The sequence below is a fragment of the Siphateles boraxobius genome, unplaced genomic scaffold (genome assembly GCF_051911475.1).
Source record: "Siphateles boraxobius isolate OS27281-9 unplaced genomic scaffold, OSU_SipBor_1 77, whole genome shotgun sequence".
NCBI classification, from domain to species: domain Eukaryota; kingdom Metazoa; phylum Chordata; class Actinopteri; order Cypriniformes; family Leuciscidae; genus Siphateles; species Siphateles boraxobius.
Window position 1 is genome coordinate 16,826,873 of NW_027509205.1, and position 22,684 is coordinate 16,849,556.

The window sequence follows — 22,684 nt, forward strand, 5'->3', positions numbered from 1 at the left end:
CTTTTGGTCAATAAGATTGCAATACAGTTCAGTATAAGACATCTGCTTTAAGAAATAGCCTTTTTTACAAGCCAATGTTTTTTAAATTAGATTATTAAATTAGAATAAATGTTACAGTCTCAATAATTCCTTCAAAGCTGGGCAGAACCAAACTAAACAGTCCTAGATTTAGGAGACAACAAGGAGGATGTGCAAAAATACATATTTTCAAAATCAACCAGTCATGGATGGACTGTATTTAACTAATGAAAATGAGCTCTTTGATTATATTTGATAATGAAGACCAGGGAAAAAAGCAATGTGACTAAATTGATTTTACTTTAAAGTGTAATGAAATTAATTTGACTAAATGGGATAGTTCACCCAAAAATGAAAATTTTGTCATTAATCACTCACCCTTGTGTCATTCCAAACCCGCAAGACTTTCGTTCATCTTCGGAACACAAATGAAGAACTTTTTGAAGAAATCTGAGAGATTTCTGTCCCTCCATTGACAGTATACGCAACTACCACTTAGACGCTTCAAAAAATTCATAGAGATCGTAAAACTAATCCATATGAATTGAGCGGTTTAGTCCAAATTTCCTGAAGAGACTCGATCGCTTTATATGATGAACAGACTGAATTTAGGGCTTTTATTGACATGTAAACTTTCACCAACACACACCAGTTGTGGTAAACAGAAGCTCAAGCATGTTCGCTTGACGTGCGAGAACCAATGAGGTTCATTCTTGTGTTACACAGCACGTCTGATCTTCAGCAAGAACCAATGAGGTTTGTTCTCACGTATCAAGCAGGTTCGGTTGAGCTTCTGTTCATGTTCGCTGATCAATGTTAAAGGGGTGGTAAAACACATTTTTTCGAAGGCTTGTGGGGTGCACTGTAACGTGTTCATGCTTCGTTTAAAAAAAAAAAGCATTATTTTTCATATATTTTACCTTTATTCTACACTGCTCTGTCCCTCCTTGTAAAAACAGTCTGATGGTTTCCGGGTTCTATGAACACAGTCCCTCAAAAATACGCAATGGACTCAGATTGATTAGCTGGCCCAGTGTGTTGTGATTCTCTTACCGCCTAGTGCACTTTTTTCGGAAACGTAACGCCCCGTACCTTTACCGGTAGTTTTTGCTTTGGTGAGCCGAATTGGACCCAGAGAATGTTAGTGAAGATGATCGAGCAGAACCTGTTCAAGAACGGCTGTTAAACGACGTTTCAGAATGGTTTGTTTTTTGTTGTTGTTGTTGTCTCATTACTTTTTAGATACGCTGTTATTTAATTGTACTAATTATTATACTTGATGTTTAATTTATAACAAAAAAATTAATTACTGGAAAATAATCATTAGACCACAAAAAAAAAGCTAGATAAACAAGAATTTCATATAATCGTTCTAACAAATTATACTACAGTCCTCAAAGGGATTTTTTTTTAGTAAAGACTGCGGATCTATATTGATCGTTACTGGCTGTTTGGCACCGTTACTTTTGTATTTTTAGAACGATTGTAGCCAAATATCTGTCGCCAGAACTATTAACCCAAAACGAACGCAAAACATTGGCTTTACTACAGTAGCCAAATCAAACACAGAACCATGTTTAGCATGCCTGTAGATAAACAAGCATGTAGATAAACAATACATAAAAGCTCTAATCAAAGAATAATTTACACTAATTCCAAGTTCGCTGTTGAGATTAAAAAAAAGTTTGTAACATTAGGTGTTTGTTGGATAACGTTAAGTATGAATGAGCATTTAACAAACTGGTTTGCAGAGCCAAACAGCGTTGTCATTTGTTTACTTCCTTGCTACAACGTACAATTAACAATACGAACTATTACAGGAAAACACATCGACGAAAAATAAATCATACTTACAGGTTGTGGCACGTAAACAACAGCTTTAGTTCTTAAAGTTGGAACTGCTCCATCTTTCAGGACAAGCCGATGTGCGAATCCTGCATTGAGCTTGCCACGATTGTGGAAGCTTTCCTCCGTGTGCAGCAGAGAGAGCGAGATTTGGGTAATAATTATGAGGGACAGAGTTAAAAATCAATTTTAACCATTGATCCCTAACTCCCCCCTCCCTAGGAAGGCTGAACAAAGTGGACCTGCAATCCGGATGAAAATAACAATGTTTTGACAGCATTGTGGCAACAACACTCCAGCCTACTATACCACAACAACTTGTTTAGCTCTTCTCCAAAGCAATATAAAATGGCCTCGTCCCCCTTATTTAGTATTCTCGGGGGAGGGGTTTATTGGGGTTAGTGATGTCAGCAAGCCGGGAGGAATGTTGTGTAGTCCCTGCCGGCCGTTTGCTGTAGTCCTTATAAATTGATTTCTTAAAAAGCTAATATCTCCTTTTGCTTTGAACTCTGAGCGTTGTAACTTTGCAGATGTTGTTTATGCTCAAACAGCAACATTACACGCTAGCTAAAGTTAGAAAAGTGAAATCGTGTTTTTACTACCCCTTTAATATGTGAATAAAAGCCAAAATTCAATCTGTTCAGTGTATAAAGTGATCGAGTCTCTTCCGAAAATTTTGACTAAACCTCTCAATTCATTTATTATCTCTTTATGAACTCTTTGAAGCATCAAAGTGGTAGCGTAGCTGACAATGGAGGGACCGAAATCTCTCAATTTCATTAAAATTATCTTCATTTGAGTTTCCGATGATGAACGAAAGTCTTACAGGGGACATATCATGCTAAATCCACTTTTTATCCCGTAAATGCATTTTGTTGTATATTTAGAGTGTTTATAAGTACAGAAAAGTTGAAATTAGTCTCTTCAGGTGCTTCGTTGATAACTTTATATTCTGTTTTGGTTATATTTTGCAACCTGTTCCGATTTTTCTATTCTCTATGACGTTTTTTGAACAATTACGTCACAGTATTTGCAGCAGAACTGCCAAATAAGGACAATCGACTCCCGGCCCAACACTTCAAGCAATCCGCCATTTTTATTTCTCGCTGCGATTTAATAGTAGCCTACAAGCTCAAGGATCCAGAAGTTACGAGAGGGTAAGTCAAAATGTTCGGTTGTTGGATGTAGTAACCCACACGCTTGATTACACCGTCTCCCAGGATCAGAACCTCTTCCAAGTGCCTGGTTGAGTTTTATTTTTCATGGAAATGTACCCACATCTATGGGTAAAATCATTTTTGTGTCCACGAACGAAGCACTTCAAGGATAACTACTTCAGCAACCTCCACCAGTATAAAGAAGGATAGAGTTTGTCAGATTTAGGGGTCAGTTCCTTCTATCTTTGGAGAGGACGAACAGAGCACTTCGGTAAGCTGAGCCTGTAAATAATGTTTTTACGTGCAATAATAACGTGCTTTTCTTTAATTGTTTATAATATAACTTATATTTTGTTTTAAATAGTGTTAAATAGTCGTTGTAGAACATGCAGTATTGTAGTAGTGGGCATGGATGGATAAGTTACTCTAAATACAGTAACATATCATTGCAATACATCCATATTTTGTTAATAACGTGTGAATAAAAAGTTTCTGTTCCGCTAGATAATCGTATCTCTGCTATCAAACTACAAAAATGGCCGAACGGGGTGAAGTTGAAACGAGTGTCACCTCTGCAACCTGGAGAGGGGGCGGGGTATGAAGTGTCTCATTTGCATTTAAAGAGACCACACCCAAACGAGTTGCTCTCAGACGCACATCAGAAAAGGGGTAGAAAAGGGGCCTGTGGAGCTATAATAATGAGGAATTCAGACCCAAGCATTGCAGTTCCGCTTTATATAGACCACAAATGTATGATTTATATGTAAAAAGGAACGATTTAAAAGCATATGTCCCCTTTAAAGGTTTGGATGGAACGACAACGGCGTGAGAAAATTATGACAGAAATTTCATTTTTGGGTGAACAAACACTCACATCTGCACAGAGAATGAGTCTAAATGCACACCTCTCGTAGTGGAGTCACTCCCACAACATTGCATGATAAATATAATAAGATATATAAATGGTCTCTAAAACTGAGAACATTTTAAAGTAGCTAATACTTGTTTATGTTGATAAAAATATGTTTAGTACAAGTTTAAATTAATACATAGTAATTTATTATTTTCAGAAATTAGAATTATATGCATTTTAAATGGCCTAAAAAGGACAAAAAAGATTCAATATGACATGACAAAATATTTACAAAATTCAAACTATGACACAAAAAACATTGGCTGTATAAAGGGCTCATCAGGGTAACGTACAGGGTGTTCCTTTCCCGCTCCAATCCCCCAGAGAGGAAGTTCATCACACCATCTCAATCTGCCAGCAGCAGAAAACCCATCAGAGCTGTCTCCCTCCTCAGATACACAACTAGACGGCTTCTACTGAGCTCCATAAATTAAATCACGCTTGCCCCCTCCCAAAGACTAATTTATAGCCCAATCCCTGCAAGTTTTCCGGTACTAAATCACCTGGGAGCTTCTTTTTCAAACTGCTTTTTATAGCAAAGTTGCTAGAGAGGTAACAGTTATATCGGATTACATCAACTCAAAAAGCACTGTCTATTTTGACGTGGAGGGACACAGGAAACATTACACATTATAAAAACAGACTAGTCAGTGAGCCGTCTAAACGACTAGCAGCTCTTGAAATTTGTTGTTGACAACTATGAATTTGTAAGTGATTTTTAACTCATTCAAGCACACACACAACCTTGCTTGACTCCCAGTTTATAAATCCTGTCCAAATCAGATAATGAAATCATCCAGTGTAAAAGCTTAAATGTAATTTAGAAAACTAATCCTGTCTGAAGTGATTTACAATAGTGAATGTGCACTATTTACAAATTCAGAAACAAAAAGACATAAAAGTGTCAATGTGTGATATTAGATCTTCATTATTATTAATGTCATGTGAAAAAGGCAGATAAACAAAAACCAGATGCAAGACAAACATTTGAAAAATTAAAAACAAACCAAAAATTCTAGAACTGACTACAGCATAAGACACTGATAAGATACTGTTTTGTTTTTAACAAAGGCAACAGAAAGGGTGTTGAAATGATTCTAATGTTTTTAGCAACCCGACAACATAGGTGTGCGTCTTACCTCGAAGTAACAGTTTCCTTTTGATAAGGGGCGTGGAGCCACGTAGCAGCCAACTTCATCAGAGTTCCCTTGGTAACTACAGCAGGGAAGTAATAAAGAGCTTAATCTTTAATAACCAGAGCACTGTTGCTATAGGTACGTTATTAAAATGGCCAGTGATTAGTGGACTAGCTGCTGAAATCAGGTTCAGTTGTGTTTCTACATGTTTCACACTGATATGGATGAGAGCTTCTTTTGGAGACGGTTATAACCTCTTCCACATCTTAATTTAAATCAAAATAATATTAAGGTGACCACCTGTCCCTGTCACCTGACCTCTTGGGAACTTGGCAAGCAGTGGGATAATGTAAGCATTTCAATTATGTCTTTACCATTTAAATATAATAAATTACATTGTATGGCTGTGGGATTAATCGTAACTGATTTTTGATTTTGGCTTCCAACGATTATGAAAACAACATAATCAAGGTAAAACGATTATTGTGCCACTGCAGCATTCCACATTTTCTCCCTTAAAGCCCAAACTTAACATTAAAATCAGCCAAATAAGTGAGTTTTGTAAAACTGCAGGACGTTTGATATTAAACAGTGTTATTAAAAGCGCATTAAGCCGCAAAAGAGACACTGTTCCCCAGGCGGCTTTCTGTGTGCGTGCTCAGAGTCGGAGTCGAACACGGATCATCAAACAGGCTTCGGATTTTCGCCTAAACTCGTACACACATAAATGTCAAAATGCCATTTTTTAGAGTATTATTTTTGAGAGTTCTGTCATTATTCACGATTAATCACCATTAAAAAAAGTTACGTTTTTAAAATATTTTATAATGTAATAGTTTCACAGTTAATCTCCAAATTAATGTAGAAACAAAGAAAGTATATTTAAAATATTTTTCTAACAGGTAGGAAATATATAGAAATTTAATAAAGTTATCAGACAGTTTGCACTGCATACATTTGAAATTATATATAGATTACTCCTTATTAAAGTTACAAAAGTTACTTTAGTCAAGAGCAACGAGTAATTTTCTCTGTTCCCTTTGTTCTTTGTTTAACTTTACTGACAGACAGCTTTATTGGCTGCTGGCCCTTTAAGAGCAGCCGCTGCTGACAGAAACACGGATCTCACACGCGCCTCATTCTCTCACAACTCTATATGTTCATTTAAGACTTTATTTAACTCATTTAAGACTGCTCAGTCTGCTCATGAGGATACTCGACAAAACGGACATTTTGGCTCCCGGGAAAACTAGAGTGTTGACAGGTATGCTCCGTGCATGTTAGCTTGTTTGAATTGGAAACTGTTTACCTGCCGTCTGCGTGCATGTTGCATGCATGTTGTTAGCGCATGATGTCACACACTTGCGCGAGAGCGTTTAGAGAGTGACTGCTTTGTAAGCTTTTGAATCGTTCTAACTGTAATTTAATGTCCCTACAGATCAGGCCCGTTGTCACCGATACCCGATCTACAATTTTATTCCATATCGGTGCCAAAATATCGGATCAGAGCGTCCCTAACCGCTACTGAGAGTTTCTGTTAGGGCTGTGCAATTAATCGAATTTTGATTTCAATTTCGATTTTGGCTCCCAACGATCTCCAAAATAGTACAATCGAGTAAAAACGATTATTTTGTCATGTTATTTTGTCTTGTGTTCTGAAAGACTCGCGCACGCCCACATCCGCCCCTCCCGTAGCCATAAACACTCTCAGCCTATACAGTCATAAACTGCAAGCACAATAAACTTCAATACAATTGGCTTATTTAATATAGACTGGAGAGAGACCATAGACGTCTCTCGAGCTGTCGCGATTTCTTTCTACTCGATCACTGTAGCGCCTCAGTTCAAGCGAACAGCAGCGAGCGCACGTGACCTGATCATCTGTTCCGCTTTACAGCACGAAACAAATCGAGAATGAACACAGGGAGCGACATTAAAACGTGTCTGCTTGTACGGGAGAAGGGGATTTTTAAGTTTCAAGTGAAAGAGAGTTTTACTTGCCCGACCGATCGATATGCGAGATGATTTTGATCTTGTAGAGTCAGTGTAAACAAAGATTGGTAATGGATAGTTTCTGGAAGCTGCGCTGCCTTTGTGAGAGAGACATTAGTGGACAAATCAAAACAAATGAGCCTAACAGCTCACACAAAAACTTACAGAAGAAACATACTGAGGTAGAAATGTTGAGTTTTTATTTATTTATAATAGGCTATATGATAGTTAAGTAACATAACACGACTAAGGGCTGTTCTATAATATCACGATTGCAAATGTTACACTGAATTTATAGTTTTGTTAACAAGTAGCCTAGTTTATATGTAGTAACTTACATTTTAGACGCAATATTGACTGGTTTTGCTCCATTTCACCGACGAAAATAGTTACAAAAGAAAAGCATCACTAAGCACTGTGTTTTGTTACTGTATGATTCATTTGAACAAATCGTTTTAATGAATGACTCAATGATTCATTTATTAAGACTGTCACTTGTCGCCATCTATTGATTTATTGTTTAAAGGCAAAGGCATCATTGATTTTATTTTTTATTTTATTATTTGTTTAAACATTAATCTCATAATATTTTTACAGTTGTGATTTTGCAGTGTAAATTAATTTAATGGATAACAGCCCTTTTTATTAAAACTGAATTTGATCAAATGTAAGAATTTGACATGAAACATATATTTAGTAAGGTTTAATAAATTGTCCTTTATAAAGGCAAATAACGCCCTGGTGACCTACAACAAATTACTTTGTAAACATGTCAACTTTTTCACCACTCGTGAGTTTGCAGGTCTGTTTAATATTTCAAAAATTACAATAAATGTTCAAATTTAGATTTTTTTAAGAATTGTTGAAAGGTGTCTTTTAATAAATGCAACACGTTCCCAAAGTCATGTGAAATAATCGTGTTACATAATCGTGATTTCAATACTGACCAAAATAATCGTGATTATGATTTTTTCCATAATCGAGCAGCCCTAGTTTCTGTTTTGATATTATTATTCCGTGAGATGAGATTGTCCTGACGGAGTGCGAGCACCTGAGGCTCCGCCCTCTGGGCCGGCAGCAACAGCTTTTAAAGGGATACACACTAAAACGGCGCGTTTTTCTGAGCTCCAAAAAGTGACAATTTAAACATGCTGTAAAAATGTATTTGTTGGGTATTTTGAGCTAAAACTTCACATACATACTCTGCGGACATCAGAGACTTATTTTACATCTTGTGAAAAGGGGCATAATAGGTGCCCTTTAAGTGGCTTTAATAAGGATTAATCTACAGTATATTTGTACAGTAAGACTATGCAGTGTTATTTTACATATGATTACTACATTTTTGTTGTAGGCTATTACTTACTTGAATACCACTGTTAGTATCTTCCTGTAAAACTTAAAACACATTATTTAATTTGTATTTTCATTCTGTTGTATTTATTTGTCTGTTTTGTTTGTAATTAGTTTCTTTGTTCTTATTATATTGCTGACTGTTTACTTGTCTTATGTTATGATTTTTGAGGACCTTTTGCTGAAGTATCGGTTATTGTGAAATTTCAGATATTTAAAATGACTCGTATTGTGAAATATGAATCTGATCATCTCGCAAACATGTTATCATCCAATGTAATGGCAAATAGGCTTTCCAAAGAGTGTAAAACAATATTTGCATAGTATAATATTAGCAAATGTATCTCTCTCACGCGTGTCCCGCATTTTGTCTCACAAAATCACATACAGGTGCTGGTCATAGAATTAGAATATCATCAAAAAGTTGATTTATTTCAGTAATTCAATTCATAAAGTGAAATTTGGATATTATATTCATTCATTACACACAGACTGATATATTTCAAGTGTTCATTCCTTTTCATTTTGATGATTATAACTGACAACTAATGAAAACCCCAAAATCAGTATCTCAGAAAATTAGAATATTGTGAAAAGGTTCAATATTGAAGACACCTGGTGCCACACTTTAATCAGCTAATTAACTCAAAACACCTGCAAAGGCCTTTAAGGTGCAATGTGTAAATATTTTGAGTATCTATTAACAGAAATGCAATATGACATCCATAACTATGTGTTCAGTGGTGTATAAAGAACTTACTTAATAAACCGTAATGTTTTTATTACCTTAGAATGAGGCATTTATATCTACATAGGCGCGGGAATCCCCTCCTATGAAGGTCGCCATATTGTGACGTCATGTTTCTACCGTAGCCGACAGCGAACAAACAGCGTTACAGAGCGCGTTTCGTCACTACCTTGAAAGAGAAGCCGCAGAAAGCTAGAAGCTAGCCATAAACACCGTGAGTAGTGACTTTTCCCTTGTCAGTGGTGTAAAATATGTAGTTGGATTGTTTCATGTAACTTAATTCTTCTCCCTCGCTGTGTTATGGCTTTGCTATGTGGGGATAAATGTGCTGGTTACGTTCGTGAGACAGCTGATTAGTACTCTTGTCATTGACCGTAAAACAGTTACAGGAATCACCAACCCGTCGATCTTGGAAGCATTTTAAGTCGATCGAGTTTCCAAAATCAGAGAAAAAAAGCCTATTGTTTGTAGTAAATGGTGTCTAGGGGATGCGGAGGCGCGCGCGCTGTTACAATCACGCTATTTTTGCCGCACGCACCTTTGGGCTCATGCGGACGCGACCAGTATAAACAAGGCTTAACGCTTTAACCAGCTCAGCCACAGTAACAGCTCATATTAGCCAGCTAAACTTTTACTAACCTGTTAGAAAAAATATATAGTTTCATAGTTTCATGTGGTTCTTCTCCCTCGCTGTATTATGGGTTTGCTATGTGGGTAGAAATGTGCTGGTTACGTTCGTGAGACAATCAACTAATTACTATTATTATATTATATATTAAGACCCTTGATCCTCACCTGACTATGGCTTTGTAAACTTTATCCATGATGTGGTTTATAATGGACTGTGGTACAGAAACTTGGTTTACTCTGGCTATTCTCTGCCGTCTCAGACAACGATGTTTGTCCCGTTTTAGCCACCGTAGCTTCTTCGGAAGGGAGGGGTGAGTGGTGGGCTGAGCCCTTAGTGTAAACTCGCAACCGAACCGCTAGATGTCGCTAAAAGTCACACACTGCATCTTTAAATGCTCTCTCAGTCTAGTTCTGTAGGCTACACAATCATGGGGAAGACTGCTGACTTGACAGCTGCCCAAAAGACGACCATTGGCATATTGCACAAGGAGGGAGAGACACAAAAGTTCATTACTAAAGAGGATGGCTGTTCACAGAGCTCTGTGACCAAGCACATTAATAGAGAGGCGAAGGGAAGGAAAAGATGTGGTAGAAAAAGGTGTACAAGCAATAGGGATAACCGCACCCTGGAGAGGATTGTGAAACAAAACCCATTCAAAAATGTGGGGGAGATTCACAAAGAGTGGACTGCAGCTGGAGTCAGTGTTTAAAGAACTACCACGCACAGACGTATGCAAGACATGGGTTTCAGCTGTCGCATTCCTTGTGTCAAGCCACTCTTGAACAAGACACAGCGTCAGAAGCATCTCACCTGGGCTAAAGACAAAGAGGACTGAACTGCTGCTGAGTGGTCCAAAGTTATGTTCTCTGATGAAAGTAAATTTTGCATTTCCTTTGGAAATCAAGGTCCCAGAGTCTGGAGGAAGAGAGGAGAGGCACAGAATCCACGTTGCTTGAAGTCCCGTGTAAAGTTTCCACAGTCAGTGATGGTTTGGGGTGCAATTTCATCTGCTGGTGTCGGTCCACTGTGTTGTTTGAGGTCCAAGGTCAACGCAGCCATCTACCAGGAGGTTTTAGAGCACTTAATGCTTCCTCCTGCTGACCAACTTTATGGAGATGCAGATTTCATTTTCCAACAGGACTTGGCACCAGCACACAGAGCCAAAGCTACCAGAACCTGGTTTAAGGACCATGGTATCGCTGTTCTTAATTGGCCAGCAAACTCGCCTGACCTTAACACTATAGAAAATCTATGGGGTATTGTGAAGAGGAAGATGCAATACGCCAGACCAAACAATGCAGAAGAGCTGAAGGCCACTATCAGAGCAACCTGGGCTCTCATAACACCTGAGCAGTGCCACAGACTGATCGACTCCATGCCACGCCGCATTTCTGCAGTAATTCAGGCAAAAGGAGCCCCAACTAAGTATTGAGTGCTGTACATGCTCATACTTTTCATGTTCATACTTTTCAGTTGGCCAACATTTCTAAAAATCCTTTTTTTGTATTGGTCTTAAGTAGTATTCAAATTTTTTGAGATACTGAATTTGGGATTTTCATTAGTTGTCAGTTTTAATCATCACAATTAAATGAAATAAACATTTGAAATATATCAGTCTGTGTGTAATGAATGAATATAATATCCAAATTTCACTTTTTGAATGGAATTACTGAAATAAATCAACTTTTTGATGATATTCTAATTATGTGACCAGCACCTGTATACGTCCTGCAACAGAGCAATAACCTGGTGGTCACACAAAATATAATTATATTTCAATTAAATGCTGTTCTTTTGAAATTTGTATTGATCAAGAAATCATAAAAGAAAAATTATTTTTTAAAAATTATTATGCAGCAGAATTGATAACTGAACAGTGATAATAATAATGTTTCTTGAGCAGCAAATCAGCATATTAGAATGATTTCTGAAGGATCATGTGAGATTGTAGTAATGATGCTAAAAATCCATCACTAGAAAAATTACATTTTTCATTTTAATGTAAAACAGGTATTTTAAATTGTAATAATATTTCAGAATATTGCTTTTTTTTTGTACTGTATTTCTGATCATATAAATGCAGCCTTGTTGAGCTTAAGAGAATTCTTTAAAAAAAAAATTTAAAAATCAAACAAACCCCTTAATATTTTTGGGTGAACTGTTCGTTTGAAGTCACTGAACACATGTTTTGCACTGTTTGACTCCTCAAACTGGACAAACATAGTTAAACGAATTAATTCTGAAAAAGCTGGAGACTTCCAATATAAAAAAAAGAATTACAACATCACATGTGGGAGAACTATTTATTTTTCCGATGGATCAAGTTTTCTTTTCATTTTTTTCTGATCAAATAAAAACAAGTAGCCACTGACTTTCTCAGAAATTATAATTGTTTCAATAAGTGAGGTCAAGGCTGATTACGTCTTTAGCACAGACTTATGACTCAGATACACGCACTCACAGTGGTTTACGCACTGAAAGGGTCAAGCACTGGGCAAATCTACCTTAGCGTGTCTCCATTCTTCAACATTCGTTTGGATCGCTCTTGATAACGAACAGCCCGGAGTTCCCTGATTTCTCTGATCCTCCGCCGCCAGTTCAGAAATCTGTAGTGTAAATTGATGTCATCCATCTCAGAGGGCTGTGGAGCAGAAAACAGATGGCGTAAGGTTTAAAGGTTTAAGATTGAGGAGCTGAGATAGGCAATTTATTCAAGACATGAGAAGAATAAGTAATAATGGACTTGCTGTTCACAAATTGCGTTAATGCCTGTGCCCATTTTAACCCCTCCACATTGTTATGTTTTCATTTTTAGTTTTTTAATCTTTAGAGCAAGGTTTCCCAAACTTGGGTTTGTGTGGAAACCACATGAGGTTATTAAATATAAAAATATTAAATTAATTCAATCAAATATACAATTAAAGTGAACAAATAGGGTTGCACAGTTAATCGGAAAATAAATGAAGTCGCTATCATCAAATGGGTCCACAGTAAATGCTGGTTCTCAAAAGCTCAATCCCTGTATGTGTTGCGAGTTAAATGTGCATTTGGGAACAATGTACATTATGTTAACTTTAATTACAGTCACATAATTTCCAACATAGCTAAACTCTACAGTAAGGTGGCCCTCCAGGAACTTTTGCATCCTTGAGCTGACAAAAAAATAAAAAAGTTTGGGAATACCTACTCTGGAGAATGCAATGGTTTAAAAAAAATGGGAGGCATGCCCCCTAAGTATTGTAAGGCCTCATTTTCATATTTGAGCTTTACGAGCATGCAATAAATTCCTTCTTTGAGAAGTTATCTAAGAGTCTCAAAGGCCTCAATAGATAATTTTACGTGTCAGCTGTCATTCATGCATCCAGGACATGACAGAGAAAAATTCTAGATTGTCGTTAAATGTCGTGTCATTTAGCAACAGATCACATATATTATTCATTTTTCATAATCAGTTTACAGTCATCTTCGACAGTAAACTACAGGGAAAATACAAAATACAAAGTATTTAACGTTAAACATGTAAAGACTGACTACATAAATGATGAAATAAAGTATTATATAACTTCTATTATAACCGCATAATATTACAATTATATTTGTATGTTTAAAGAAAATTCAGAAACGAAATAATTACTAAGTAAGAGATTAAATAACTCACACTAGCTGTAACGTTAGCAGGAGTTTCAATCACTGCTAATCACCTTGCATAGCTAACAAATTATAAACGTTAGCTACTTAACAAGAGGCCTTCTCGAAATAAAATACAAAAACACAACCGCTAACGTTACATGCCCACAGTCTCTAAAGAGTAACGTATCTAAATATAATGACGTCACATACGTACCTTATGTACATCAGCAGGTAAGACGTTATAACATTCTAAGGCCACTTCTGTTTACTTTTAGCTATCGACTTCATTAGCTAAGCTACCTGATAAACTTCGCAGAAGTGAGAGCGTATCTTCCTGGATGGCGTCAGTGGAGGAATGAACGCAGCGCACCAATGAAATGCGTCACACTGTTGATTGACAGGCGCTTAGCCAATGAGAAACTTCGCAGCGTGTCGGCGTTCCTCGGAAAAATGCCGAGAAATGAGCACAACACAACTTACATACACAGTAGGCTACAGTATCATCACAGAATCATCCTGTTTTTTATTTTAAAAGACTGTGATTGTGGAAATATGTATGGGAAAATATACAGTCAGATGGTCATTATCGCAAATAATCAGGGTTTAAAATACATCATCTCTTAAATACTGCCACAATCATATTTGTTAAATAAAAACCAGACTGTAGACTACATTATTTCATAGCTAATTAACAACATAAATAAATAGACAGAAAACACTGATTTGAGTTGAATTTATTTGATTATTTTACTTATAGACATCAGAGAGACATCCATCCTGGAGAAGTGGCCAGTTATACTGTCATTATTCTTAGATATTTGACCATTGAATACAGTGATTGACCAATCAGAATCAAGTATTCCAGAGAGCAGCGTAATGAGGTAGCATTATGAAGTGTTGACACAACTATTTCCATTTTCTATTCACTATAACGATGTGGCATTCCATCACCACAAATAGTTGAAAAATGGGTTACAGAACATTTGGCACAATCTAAGGGCCCCCTTATAATCATGACTCATAATGAATGCAGTAGAATACTGTAAGCGTATATGGAGCATAACACCAGCAAGACAAGATGATGCATGCATCTTATTTTTGGTTTAAGTTAAATTGAGAAAATGCTGACGAACGAATGCAGCAAGGTTTAAAAAGAAACACTGCGTTGGAAGCATCTAGTCTGACTTGTAGACAGAGATGAGGAGGAAAACCGTGTAATCTGGTGAATTTGAAAATGGAGATATCCCATCGGTTTGGCACACATCTTGGAATATTCTCCAGCCAGAACATGTGGAAGCAAAGAACAGGCCGTGCTGTGGTGCGGATGGGAATGTCAGACGGCAGGTGATTTTTGCATTCTTTGCCAAGAGTAATCAACTCTAATAAGAGAACATCAGCCAGTCGACATCAATCCTAACAAGGAATGCTCCAACCTTTTGTGGTCTGCAGAAGTTGAATAACTAGTAGGCCTATCATATCGGGACCGTTCAATGCTATTTGTAACCGATAAAGAAAACTATTCCACAGCACAAACATAGACTCTGAAGGCAAACATGTTTGTTTTAAAAAGAACTATGACCACACATGTCAATACCATAAGATAATCATCTAAATCCTGTTTTCCTCTGCACTCATACCAGCCCATCTTTGACATCTTAACTTCCATCATGCTTCATGCCAACAACAAATAAACACAGCTCTGTCCTTATGGGACCCCTGCAGCTGGGTGTGACCTAAAAAGCAGCCGTTTGCAGAGACCCCATCAGACACATCTGTTTGGTGCATCCTGATGGTATAAATAGTTAGTATAAAGCCCCTTGGCAACTGTATGGAATTTTTATTGTCTTCTACAAAAGCACTCTGTGACATCTTTGCACTAAAAGACAACTAAACTCTCGATTAACGGTCTCTGGGCCAAAGGACAACTAAAACTTTATGAAGTCCTCCAAAGAGATCAGATTTATCTGGTTGAGTGGGCTGATGGCTTGCATTATTAGTTGCTGGCATTTACCGTCTTTTGTACATTCCAGTGAAATCACTGCTCCAATTATCCAGATGGTCCCTTCTCCAAAATAAACTATTAAGTGGCAGAATCTCCCTTGGTTGAATCACTCCATCATAAGACAACTTTCTCCATGCAATGCAGGCGCTCATTCAGTTAGGTCAACGCAGGTACCTTTCTGAGTTCACATTCACTTAAAGTCACGTAAAATGAAAATTCTATATATTTTCTAGATGCATGTTATTGATCTTATCCACTTGTTAAGTCATGACATAAGGAATACTGTTTCAAGGTCCAAGCCTCTACTCGTTTCAGTTGAGAGTACAATCTCAACAGCCGTTTATTCCCTATTTATTCATATCACAAGTTTTTGAAACTCAGAGTGTACTACTGTCTCCAGGCTCACGCGTCCATTCATTACAGATGAAACAAAGGACATGTGACATTTCGGCATTGAGATAAAGTTAGATCATGATTTTTCAGTAAGTTTTACAGCACACGTGAGTGTATATTAGCTTTGTTTGTTCTTTGCTTTTGGCACCTGATAGAGAGATTGGACCTGGAAACGGTGTCAGGCTTAAAAAGCAGATTGTGAACGTTTGATCCATGAAAATGTTTCATTTTTTTTATTATTTTTTTTACTTTTTGGCCATGTTTAATCAAAATGTTATAACCTTCCAGTAAAAACGGTAGATTTCTCTCTGGTGACGTATGCCAATCATTTACTCTGAATAAAACCCGCCCCAGCAAGATCACATTCATCACAAGCCAAAAACCCATTCATTGAACCAAGTCCACGCCCTTCATTATGATAATACGGTGCAATATGGAAGAAAAGACCTGTTGCTAATTAAGTTTCATCACGACTTTAAAAAGACCTTTTTCTGGATCTGAAATATCATAAAACCATTCAAAAAGTTACTAATACTACGATGCTACATTAAAAAGCTTGACTTCTAAGAAGTGGCTGAGCTTTTTAGCATTCTTAGAAGCAACAGGGTTAATGGAGCAACTCTCCCACAAGCAAATGAACGTAGTCGCGTGTAATGACCAGAAAAATGGAATCTTCATTGTTACCATGGAAAAGATTACCATGATTTTCACAGATGATGCAGAAAAAGTAACCATCATAGCCAGAGTAAGTATCCTGGGCAAAGGAATGTTTCCAGATACAATAATGGGTGAGGGAAAGCTGGATCAGTGCTTGATGATTTCTAAAAGGAAAAATAATCTCTCTCTCTTTCTTTCCACCCCCCCTTACACACACACACACACACACACACACACTCTCACTCTCTCTCTCTCTCTCTCTCAGTCCCAGCCCCTGAAGGTGTCATAACTGTGCTCTCTCCCTCTCGCTCTCTATCACCGCCTTTCAGATCTTTAAAAGCCGCTGCTTGCCGTTTCTCACTCGTTCTCTGTTTGTATCCTCTGGCACTGCAGGGGACTCCCGGCTTGCAGCCTCACCAAGCAAAGCTGAAAAGCGAGCAAAGAAACAGAGAGGGGAAGAAAAAGAAACAGACTTCCAGAAATAGCATCAGCCACGTACGACAGAACCGAGCATGGAGAACCTGAGACCCAGACGCAAGATGTCTTTCCTTTCCAACTTGACACCCGTTGTCCTGTTGCTGATCGTCCACTGTGGATCCTGGTCCCTGGCGGGTCGCTTGGGCCCCCACAAAAACTGCCTGACCTGTAAAGACGGGCACTCCTCGGGCGTGGGCCGGGCCTCCAGGGACCCGGCCGGGACGGCCAGCACGACCGTGTTGACGTCGGGGGAGCCCTGTGGGGTGTACACCCTGAGCTGCGCCAGGGGTCTTCGCTGCGTGCCCCCTCCGCGTGAACACAGCCCTCTTCAGGCTCTGTTGCAGGGCAGAGGCTCCTGCGCCAAACAGAGCAGGACGAGTCCCACCGAGAAGCCCCGCCCCACAGGTAAGAGTTTCAGCCAACGGATGCCTTTGCGGTTCCTTCCTCCGTGTTCTCGGCGTGCTCTTTTTCAGCGGCGTCGCGCTGTGCCGCATGCGGTGAACGGTAATCTGCTTTAAGTGCCAAAGCAAGATAGCTCGAGGATGCATTTCAGGTTCCACGGATGTGCTGCAAGCCGCTGTGCTGCAGTATCCATATCAGATGCTTGGTAGGATGACAAAACTGTAACTGAACCAAGGACATGTGCATAAAGTGCCGGGTTTGCATGTGATGGCTGTAAATTCCTGAAGGGTGTAAAGGCATTTCTGTGATTTGAGGCTTTCACACATCATAAATGTGCATGATTAAGATCACTTGTAAGATTGGTCATGGGTATGAATGTGCAAGGCTAGTATGCAAGTACAGATGTGTGTCTGTGTGCGTGTATGTATTTGCAATTGTGCACGTAGGTCATGCATATGGGCATCAGAACTATTGAGAAGAGCAACAGAGGAAATAAAGAGCGAGAGTAGTGTGTGTGATCTTGAGTATATGTGAGTGTCACCCACATTCTGACAGTGTCATTTCATGTCTCCATCTACTGTTTACTTTAGGTCATTACAATTTAAGAGAGCCTATATTGTCAATTCATGAGAATAATTTGAGTATTTATTCCCTAAAAATGTAGGGGGTTTACTGTATATATTACAACATATACTCTAAAAAATACAGCCAAATATATTAATGCAGTCAAATCGCTGTCTGCAATGTCTTTTTCTCAAAAATGCAGTCATTTTTCAGTTTTGATGTTCCTTTTTCTCACAGGTTCACATCCTTCAAACGGTGGTGAAATAGAAAAGGTGAGTCTATCCTTTGGTTTTTGACTTCTATAATTAATTCTTACTATCTCAATCTCAAAAGACCAAAAAAATAATACATACTGGAATAGGGTTGATTGTGTTTTATTATTAATTTTGTTTTATATGATTTATGCTCAAAACATTCTGATAAAAACATTTCATAATTTATTCTAAGCATTGCAATATTGCATTTATAAATTTATAAATGTACAAGAAAGGTCAGATTGTGGCTGTATTATTTAAATGGAACTTAAATGCTTCTAAAACATTCTATAATACTGAAAATCCAAATCTTATTTTATGATTTTATTACACCAAACTCTTTTGTGTATCTCTGGGTTGTGTTATGGAAAAAAATCATTGCCAAAATAGAATGGAATGATCAAAATGTCTCTTAGAATTATCCATAATACAAATTCAAAGGTATGATATGCAGTATTCCAATATGTAGTTTTCAACATTTCCTCACCAGGCTCCATGTCGTAAGCTGCTCAACACTGTCTTACGAGGTCTTGAGCTCACCATTTTCCAGTCTGATCGCGACATCTACATCCCGAACTGTGACACGCGTGGGTTCTACAGGAAAAAGCAGGTATTGGTTGAATAAATTAGGCAGGTATTGTTTGACCTTGCGGAAGTTTAGCAGCTGGTTTTGCCTCTTCAGTTCTAATAAATGAACTGAGGAGGAGGTTTTGATATCTGATGGTTATCAAAGAGACTTTTGTGAAGCTAAATGTATTTATTCTATGAATTTTATACATCCTAAGAGACTCAGTGAAGAATTAAGACCGTCATGTTTCCTGTATGTTTGTTGAGATTAATTGTTTAGTATAACATTTGTATTCCAAGTTGATTACATTTATTTTCATTCACTAGTGGTCATTTAATTTAGTATAAAGTTGAACCATAACTATTATTTTTTGTTCACTATATATATATATATATATAAAATTTATTTAAGTTTAACATAACTATTTTTTTCACTAGTGGTTATATATAATTGTGTTTAAAGTTTAACCATAACTATTATTATATTTACTACTGGTCATTTGTAATTTTGTATAAAGTTTAACTATAACTATTGTTATTCACTAGTTGTCATATATAATTTTGTATAAAGTTTAACTATAACTATTATTATTTTCATTCACTAGTGGTCATATATACTATTTTGTATAAATCTTAACCATAATTATCAATATTAGTAATACTTTTTTTCCTTCTTTTTTTGATTTTTGATATCTGAAGGTCACTGTTATGAGACGCTTTGTATTGCGAATGTCAGTGTGATGTCAAGCAGATAAAAGGGTAGTAAAGCACAGAAAAATGACATATCAGAAAAAAAGAACATTCTCCTGTGGTTTTGCAGTGTCGGTCCTCTAAGGGCATGCAGCGCGGGCACTGCTGGTGCGTGGATGAGCAGGGCAACACCGTGCCGTCACGTGCCGGGGAGGATGGCATTTTACCATGTGATGGAGAGTGAGGGGAGCGACGGTCCCACAGCTCTGAGCCTGGAGGAAGAGGAGGGGTACAGGGAGAGGGGATGACTTCAGCTCGGTGCAAGACACTGCCTGACCAGGACACACCAGGGATAAACCACTTCACATGGGAACGGGCCCTAACTCAGAACGTCCAGAGCACGTTCACTGCCATAAACTCGACCATCATGAGCATCAGCATCAGAACACAAATAATGACCACTACACCACATGAGCTTAAGTTGAGATAGGTCAGCATTTACAGAGAGATCTTTAATTCCTTGTCCTACAGTAGAACTTCTTGTGAGTGTGAGTGTGTGTGTGTGTGTGTGTGTGTGTGTGTGTGTGTGTGTGTGTGTGTGTGTGTGTGTGTGTGTGTGTGTGTGTGTGTGTGTGTGTGATAGCTATGTTTGTTTCTCAATGGGCTGTTATACTGTTAAAACCATCCTCTCTCCCCTTCTCCAACGATACACTGACTAAAGTATACTTAAGAAAACGGAATATACCTTCTCGTCTAATTTATTCTGGAGTATTACTAAATTTCCTTGAATACTTTCCTTGAGGATCTGTACACATTGTCATGTAATCGACATCTAAAAACTATCATAATGTGCACATTCGGAAAAGTACTCTTTTTTTCATTCATATGACACTGACTGCAAACACACATCGTGGATTATTTGTACATAAGTGAGTTTATTGTGGTTGGTTGTGTCATGAGGTGGAATATTCTTGAATGCTGATGGCTGTTACCTTTTTGAGAAGTTGTTAGGCATATTTTTATATATTTCAATATGCTATTTTATATATATATATAAATATATATAAATTGTGGATTTATTTAATGAACTACGATGCCATGTATTTTTATATTGTCAGCAGTTTTTCTTTGTCAAAACAGAGCTTATTTTATTCGCTAAGTGAATGAGTGCCATATGTTGGTGACACCGTACAAAGGGATTAAAAACAAAACACAATTCAAACATACACTTTAGAGAGCATTTACTGCTGTACATGTGTTTTTTATATTATTATTATTATTTCTTGTCAGTTGTTTCATTATTTATGTTGATCCTTCAGTATTGGAAAGTGTTACTATATCGCTTAATTTTCAATATTTCAGATTGTATTCTGGGTAATTTGTTCAGAACGCTGTGTTTTCTCATTTCCACAATGCATTGAGAAAAAAAGTGCACAAAATAATGTCTGATCAATGTACCTCACAATGATTTTGTTGTATCAATATATGTGCCAGTAGTTGTGGGCCCTTGAAAAGGAGCCCATTGCAAAAATTATAACGTGTGCAAGAACTATGAAAAAAAAGAGGAAAAAAAACGGATACAGAGAAAAATAAATGCATATGTTAATATAAAAACTGACTCTTTGCAGAATCTCATTTAGAAACTCACATGCATGAAATTGAATGTGAAAACTACTATCAAACCATATACGTGCACCACTGAAATAGATGATAGAAAGCGATGAATTAGCAAAAGCAACAAGAAAGAGCAGATGCTGCTGTTGGCAGCAAAAATACAGCCATATGGTCATGAAAATGTCATCATTTAAATATTGCCTTGTGCATATTGAGCTATGGTGACTGTGCATTTCTGTGAGCCTAGAGCAGATTTTGCTTACTAAGAATGTCTGTATGCTGTATCAGGGTATAATATCGTGTTATATCAGCCAAGTAGATACATATAATGTTATTTATACAGTTCAATTATCATAAAAATGAAAGAGTAAATTTTTTGAGTGCTGGAGCTTTTGAGCCAAGACAGATTCATGCACATGTATACTCACACAGCAATCCATATGCTTGTTTCCAAGGTAACAACATAGCCTATAGCAGAATATAGCATATGTTTGTGCTTTCATCATGTCCTACTTTCTTTCACTGTGACTTGGATGTACACTGTGTATGTATGCATGTATTATTCGGGGCAAGGGTGATATGGGCAAAAAATATAGGCCTATATGACATTTTTACCCACACATATTCACGACATTTGATAAGGTCAGTAACTCAAAAACACAAAAGTTCCTTAATTCTTAAAATTTAAGATTCCTGCGCCACTAGAGGCATCAAACGGGATAATGACTTTTCAAAAGACAACCCCAACTGTATGTTATTGCAAGGGAAAGGTAAGGGAAATACACTTTGAGTGTATTTGAGTGACAAAAACAAAAAAGACCTGATTTCGATTAATTAGAAATGATTTCGACAGCTTTTATGAAAAAGTGAATAGTGCTTACCTGTGCAAACGATGCATTAAAGTCAAGATGGCATGGCAGGTTGTCAGGGCGTTGCTATACGAGTATTTCAAACAGCCCTCTGAGTGACATTTCGGGCGTTGTTATGCAGGTTTTGGGTAGTTGCTTACTGGCCTGAGTCAAAAGTCAAACCCCAAGTCTCTATACTGATCTCCGAACGCCTCGAGTTCCTCCATAAATCATGACAAATCGCCCTTCGATTTGAGTTTTCTTTCCAGTGACTGGAAGTCCTCAATTCCACGAATTCCGGTTCCTTCGAACAAATCGTTTATTCTTGATGTCATTACACAGCAACTGACATATTGGCATATATTACATGCTCTAAACATTAATTGCAACAGTAGTCTATTATTTATTTTGTCATAAAATGTTTTTGTCTCGGGAAGTATCATATTAATGTGAGAAAATGGACTAAAGCTGCGCCTTAGCTATGCGCCAAAATATATTTCCTGCGGGCCTATATGATTAACAACCAATATCCAATTTTATTTTTAATAGGCTATATTGAATATTCAGAATAATATACTGTATTAATATATTACAATATGTTTAATAATACATAAGGAATCGCCACGTTTGGTATATTGAAAAATATGACATTATGAAATGTGTAACTATATATCTAATCAATAAAGTGAGATAAAAGTGTATGAATATGTGTTTAGCTTTAAGCATTAAGTCATGAAAGATAAATTAATTAATTTAAAATTCTAGTACAGTTTTTGTCTTCATTTTATATTTA

At 37.3% G+C, this 22,684-nt stretch overlaps 2 protein-coding genes across 3 annotated transcripts in view; one reads left to right on the forward strand and one right to left on the reverse strand.

Annotated features, from left to right (window-relative positions):
* spryd3 (SPRY domain containing 3) overlaps nucleotides 1–18,761 on the reverse strand; it is a 57,527-nt gene extending 38,766 nt beyond the window's left edge. The window contains exons 1-3 of one of the 2 annotated variants that reach the window (XM_077218724.1): nucleotides 18,660–18,761; nucleotides 12,298–12,434; nucleotides 5,073–5,148 (exon numbers count right to left, since the gene is read on the reverse strand). In XM_077218724.1, the coding sequence (XP_077074839.1) occupies nucleotides 5,073–5,148; nucleotides 12,298–12,425 (204 nt within the window). In that variant the 5' untranslated portion in view covers nucleotides 12,426–12,434; nucleotides 18,660–18,761. Of the gene's footprint in view, nucleotides 1–5,072; nucleotides 5,149–12,297; nucleotides 12,435–13,637; nucleotides 13,781–18,659 lie in introns of those variants that run through there. The other variant, XM_077218723.1, reaches the window with a different exon arrangement.
* On the forward strand, nucleotides 16,839–20,258 carry igfbp6b (insulin-like growth factor binding protein 6b). Its single transcript, XM_077218735.1, has 4 exons — nucleotides 16,839–17,357; nucleotides 18,156–18,190; nucleotides 18,663–18,782; nucleotides 19,560–20,258. Exons 1-4 carry the CDS (start codon nucleotides 16,988–16,990, stop codon nucleotides 19,671–19,673), a joined length of 639 nt encoding a protein of 212 aa, XP_077074850.1. The 5' UTR covers nucleotides 16,839–16,987; the 3' UTR covers nucleotides 19,674–20,258.
* The last annotated feature ends 2,426 nt before the right edge of the window (nucleotides 20,259–22,684 follow it).